Source organism: Prunus avium, chromosome 3, assembly GCF_965620075.1.
Source record: "Prunus avium chromosome 3, drPruAviu1.hap1.1, whole genome shotgun sequence".
Lineage (NCBI taxonomy): Eukaryota > Viridiplantae > Streptophyta > Magnoliopsida > Rosales > Rosaceae > Prunus > Prunus avium.
In genome coordinates this window covers 31134932-31140915 of record NC_142286.1, presented here as the reverse complement: position 1 = coordinate 31140915, position 5984 = coordinate 31134932, and the positions used below count along the sequence as shown (strand labels likewise).

The 5984-nt window shown below is 37.5% G+C and overlaps 1 protein-coding gene across 1 annotated transcript; it reads left to right on the top strand.

Moving 5' to 3' along the window:
• The first annotated feature begins 2430 nt into the window (after positions 1-2430).
• Positions 2431-5680, top strand: LOC110772520 (wall-associated receptor kinase-like 6). The gene is made up of 3 exons (XM_088249868.1): positions 2431-3402; positions 3519-3731; positions 4288-5680. The coding sequence occupies exons 1-3, from the start codon at positions 2469-2471 to the stop codon at positions 5505-5507; spliced, it is 2367 nt and encodes a 788-aa protein (XP_088105994.1). The 5' UTR covers positions 2431-2468; the 3' UTR covers positions 5508-5680.
• The last annotated feature ends 304 nt before the right edge of the window (positions 5681-5984 follow it).

Sequence of the window (5984 nt, the reverse complement as noted above, 5' to 3'; positions counted from 1 at the left end):
CACCTTCCTTCTCTACATTGATTTCTAACAACATTTGAGGAAGAATTGCTGGACGTGGGCTTAGACAAACACAACCCAATTTTTTTTTGTAAATTTTTTTGGTTCAACCCAATTGCTGGACCTGAAGAAAATGGAATGGAAGGAAAAGGTCTGTGATATTCTTTTCCATTGTAAATGCTTAAAATAAAACAATCAGGGCCTCACTTCTCTCAATCTCATAACCAAATATTAAACTACCGCATATACTTCTTTTTCTTAGCATCCAAAGTAAAAATGACATGAAAACTGTTGCGGTGAGAAGCCAAATTTGGTCTTCCTCTTTTATGAATTCTCAATTTATAGCCAATGAAATATGCTCAAGAAATAATGCTCTTTCCACGGCGAAGATCAAGGGTTTTTGTAAGTCTTTGACAGGGCCGGCCCTGGGTGATTGAAGGCCCAGGGCAAAACTATAAGAGTGTGCCCTTTATTCATAAATTAATTTTATTCAAATTATAAGAGTTTATAAAAGGCAATGAAGAACATATTGGGCCTTATTAGAACCTTTTTTTAAGGAAAATTCAATTCAACTGATAACAAATAATATTTCATTCTTCAAAAGGAGATATTTATAATATAAGGGTGTAACCGTAGTAGGGTTAAACTAGGAAAAATAAAATAAAATCTTAATTACACAATATCTATACAAAAGGAAAGAAATAGAGTCCTAATAGATTAGGAAATAAATCTCCTAATTAAACTAGGATCTCGCTAACATTGTTCCCTTTTGGCTTGGTTTGTATTTCAATGTGAGCAAGGCATGTGGCGTGTCATGTGCTTTACGGTTCAAAACCTAGCAAAATTTATTGAACTAGCTACTCATGAGATGAGACCTATTGGTGCATGCCTTGGCGTGGGTGTTGGGGTTATTGCTATTTCTTATTGGCGCATGGTGGTGGGTGTACAAAGTCGTAAAGTAAAGGAAAAACATCACGCAAGAAAATGGTGGTGCTCAGCATTAATATTGACGTGGAGCTTGGGTTTGGAAGCCGTGTTACTTTCTTCAGCTGCAATAGAAAGGAAACTCACCCGAGTCCCGAATTTGACGTTTGGTCTATACTCTGACTGAAAGAACATTATGTTCGCTGCAGTGAGCCGCGGGCATCTTATTCTGGTGGGTCATCGAGGAAGAGTTACGAAGACAAACATTCATTGATGGTTTTAGAAGACTTGGTGAAATGAAAGCTTCGCAGCTACACCGAATCTACCCACAAAGTAGACGAACCACCAAGCATAATTATTGTGTCATTGACAAACTACCAACATAATAATTATTTTCGATTTCATTTTATTTATTTTGGCCAAGCCAAACGATAGATATATCATTAATAAAAGTCGAAAGGCTCGATTCCAAAATCACATTCATATTCAGACCCAATACATGTTTCCAACAGATAATCACGACTACGGTACTCCTCCGCATAAATGAGGTACAAAAGATAATCACGGCTATGGTACTCCCCAAATCACAGCCCTATGAGCTCGAATCAAGCAATAAACCAATGTTCCCTTTAGCGACTTTTCCACAAAAAGTAAAAAAAATAGCCCAAGATCAAATTTTATGTTTAGTTACAGATTAATCCATCGTTGCCAGATCAAATATTAACTTCAGTATTTCGACTAGAATCAATTTAATAGTTAGATAAGTTCAGTATATATTAATCCATGGCGTGCTGCAAAAATATAACTGGCGATTATTGGGACTATTTAGGATGACGCTGGTAGTTTATGCCGCGGACCTAGTCCTAGTTGCGTCAGTGACGTCCCCGTCATATTTCTTTCATGAATGATATTATATAGTTAGTCTACGTTAACAAAACTGAAAAACAAAAACAAAAATCTGAAACCTATTTGAAATTGTTTTCACTCCCTAAATCTATTTGAGAGAGAATGAGAGATTCAAATGGTGTCATCTTCATTCTCTCTCTCAATCTCATCCTAACTCCCATTCTCACTCTTATTTTCATCTATTTATACTCTAGTACAAAAAATAAAAACTAAAAACTAAAATTCAAATGGTTATCAAACAGGCCCTCAGTAAAATAATTAGGAAGTCCAAAGCTAGAAGGTTACTAAATTATTTGAGGAATGAAGGAGCAATTTCAAGCAATGAGGATATTGGCAACGTCCCGGTCAAACTAATCAAAAAGTCTATGCTAGGAGATTACTAAATGAATTCTGAGAAATGAACGAGAAATTTCAAAGCAATTAATGTCCTGTCAGTCCCCCATTTATTCAAAATTTGATTTGTTACCCTTTTACTTTTGTGCTATATTAAATTTCTACCATAAGTTGTTATTGCCTAATTTTTTTTTTCTTTGGAAACTCCCGAGCCCTATATAAAAGGTACCTTCTCTACAGAAAAGCTCCATAACCAACTGAGGTCAGATATCGTATATAGAGAGAAAGAGGAGGCAGAGGAAGTAATAATGTCAATGCAATTGCTAGGTCATCATCATGTGATCATGTTCGTTTTGTTGTTTTGGTGCAGAATAGTTACCGAAACCAAACCAGCGTCATCATCAGTATTAGCTCCGCCTATAGCAAAGCTTAATTGCACGACGCACTGCGGAATTAATGTCAGCATCCCTTATCCTTTCGGCGTTGGACCAAACAAAGATTGTTACTTTAATGAATGGTTTCAGATAGACTGCAACGAGTCTACTGGGCACAAGCCTTTCTTGAGGCGCGCCCAAATGGAGGTGCTCAACATTTCTATTGATGGCACCCTTCAGGTTAAAAGCCCTGTTACTTTCTTCGGCGCTTGCAAGGGAAAGGAAACTCGCCAAGCCTCAAATTTGACGGGAAGCCCTTTTGTGTACTTGGACGGAAAAAACATGTTCACGGCAGTCAGCTGCGGCCGTCTTGCTACCATGAGATCAGATGTGAATGTTGTTCTTGGATGCAATTCAACTTGTGACGATCAGAGTACAGATAGTGCTACTTATCGCTGCGGTACCTTTGGAACTAACTGTTGCCAAACTACCATTCCTCCAAATATCAGCGTTTTCACTACTGAGATACAGCAAAGAGATCAAATTGATGGTTGCAACTATGCATTTCTTGTTGACCAAGATTGGTTTTTGAACAATTTATCAAGCTACAGAGCTATCCAAGGAATGGACAGAGTTCCCGTGGTGCTGGAATGGAACATCAGCTTAGACAACACTTCACACAAAGAATTTGAAGGATTTATTGGAAGAAAAGTAGTTATGTATGATGGAAATAACTTTAATAAAGACCCAACACCCTATTGCGAAATATATAATGCCACTACTTCTTCGACATACAATCAGTCAAGCGTTCATTGCTTCTGTCCGAGGGGCTTTGAAGGAAATCCTTATCTTCTCCAACCTTGTCAAGGTACGTACGTAATTAATTAAAACCCTTCCATTCCGTTATCCAAAGCTTCGTTCTGGAATGAGCCAACTTCACCATTCATCATCATGTTCATTTGTCTTTCTGTTATTATATTTCAGATATTGATGAATGCAAGCTTAATCGGTGTATGGATGATCTTTATGTAATGGTGCTAGCTTCATGGAATGTCAGTGGTCCTATATGTAAGAATTTCGTTGGTGGTTTTACATGCAACTCAAATGTAACTGCATGTGACTTTTTCGTTGATGGTTTCCGTTGCTACGACGAGCCAAAGCCGCCTCGGGCCTATCGAATCAGAAATGTTCTTTTAGGTATGCTCTTATACTGTTTAGAGTTCATTATTATTAATAAAGACCCTTGTAGTATATACTTATCGAATCTAGGCTCAATTTGCATTTATTAGTTGTTCTGCTTTTTCAGGAAGAGATGAAAGACATCTATTAATAGGAAACTCACAAATCATATTCTCCTTTGATAGGTAGGCTACCTCAACACCCAAACCTATTTGGTAGCTACGTAGTTACATAAACCCCAGCTACCTAGAAAAAGAAGGAGAATTACCATCTCAAGGCCTTCATGGTGAAGGAGAAGAAATTTGAATTTAGGTGGTGTAGAGTTTTTTTTTTTCTTTTTCTGGTGGAAGGGTGAGAGACTTTGGGAAAAAAAATGGTGTAGGTTTGTATTATAAATGGTTATTGTGCAATTAATTTCACAATGAATGGAAAAAGTTTATTTTTGTTGGGAAAAAAAGGGGGATATAATTGTAAAGTGGAACCTATTTGTAAGTGAGTCTCAAACTCATAGTGGTACAAATGCGGTATGCATAGTTTTATCCAACTATAATTCCATGTATATTTACATATGCAGGTGTTTTCATGGGTCCCGGACTATTGTTGCTACTCGTGGGTGCATGGTATGCATACAAAGTCATAAAAAAACGGAAAAACATTAAACGCAAGGAAAAGTTTTTCAAACGAAACGGTGGTTTATTGTTACAACAACAATTATCATCAGGTGAAGTCAATGTTGAGAAAATCAAGTTGTTCAAATCAGAGGAGTTGGAGAAGTCCACTGACAACTTCAACATTGATAGAATTCTTGGCCAAGGAGGCCAAGGTACCGTCTACAAAGGAATGTTCGCAGATGGAAGAATCATTGCGGTAAAGAAGTCTAAGATATTGAATGAAGGCCAACTTTCAGAATTCATCAATGAGGTTGTGATTCTTTCACAAATAAATCACAGAAATGTGGTTCAATTATTAGGTTGTTGTTTAGAGACTGAAGTTCCACTCTTGGTTTACGAATTCATACCGAATGGAACCCTTTCCCACTATATTCATGAGCAGAATGAAGACTTTCCACTTACATGGAAAATACGGTTACGAATTGCCACAGAAATTGCAGGAGCTCTATCTTACTTGCATGGTGCAGCTTCCTTTCCTATTTATCATAGAGACATCAAGTCTACCAACATACTCTTAGATGAGAAATACGGAGCAAAAGTTGCTGACTTTGGCACTTCAAGATCAATTGTGATCGGCCAGACTCACTTGACCACAGCTGTACATGGTACATTTGGTTACTTGGACCCGGAATACTTTCAATCAAGCCAATTTACAGAGAAAAGTGACGTCTATAGTTTCGGAGTTGTCCTTGTTGAGCTCTTGACTGGTCTACAACCAGTTTCTGCAGTAACAGGGTCAGAAGGAAATGAATACAAAGGTCTTGCCACTTATTTCATTACTTCGATGCAAGAAGATCGTCTATTTGGCATTCTTGATGCTGGGGTTGTGATGGAGGGCTCCCAAACAGATATCATAACTTTTGCTAACCTTGCAATGAGATGCTTGAATATGAATGGAAGGAATCGCCCCACAATGAGAGAGGTCGCAACGGAGTTGGAGGCCATTCAAATGTTGATTGAAAACACTTGTAATGTTCCACAGAATTACAACGGGTTTGAATCTGCTCTAAGTGACATAAATGAGCACTGGGATGCTGTTTCAAGTTCAACAGAGTCAGCCTCGAATGTTAGTCCCAGTTCACCATTAGACGAGTTTCCACTATCATCTTCTGTGACATGGTAAACAAGTTAATTAAAAACACTTCTTGTAATCCATGTTTAATTTGATGCTGTACAACATTATATGTTGTTTGGGATTATGATATGTTCTGTAAGGTAGGCATGCTACTATCAGTAATAATGAGCAAGCATACTACTATCAATAATCTGAATAATGAGAGTAAATTAGTGGAAAGGACAGAGTATTTGTTGATTACAACCATGTATTCCTTGTTGAGCAAAATGATTTCTGGGTAATTTATGAAACTTCAGTCCTATGCAGGGAGGGAGACAGAGGAATTTGTATGAAGAGACCCTCTGTTGTGTTTCTTATGGAGACCAAGTTAAAACACAACAGGGAACTGTGTTTATGTATTGCCACAGAAATTGTAGGAGCTCTTTCCTCTCCTGTTTTTTACAAAGACATTAACTCAACAAACATACTTTTAGATAAAAACTACATTTGGTTACTTGGACCAGGAATACTTCCAATAATCAAACC

Excerpts from the sequence above, each read along its gene's own strand:
- LOC110772520 (XM_088249868.1), top strand. The coding sequence starts at position 2,469 with ATGTCAATGCAATTGCTAGGTCATCATCATGTGATCATGTTCGTTTTG. Across the intron at positions 3,403-3,518 it reads TCTTCTCCAACCTTGTCAAG|ATATTGATGAATGCAAGCTT; the intron begins GTACGTACGTAA and ends ATTATATTTCAG. Across the intron at positions 3,732-4,287 it reads AATCAGAAATGTTCTTTTAG|GTGTTTTCATGGGTCCCGGA; the intron begins GTATGCTCTTAT and ends TTACATATGCAG.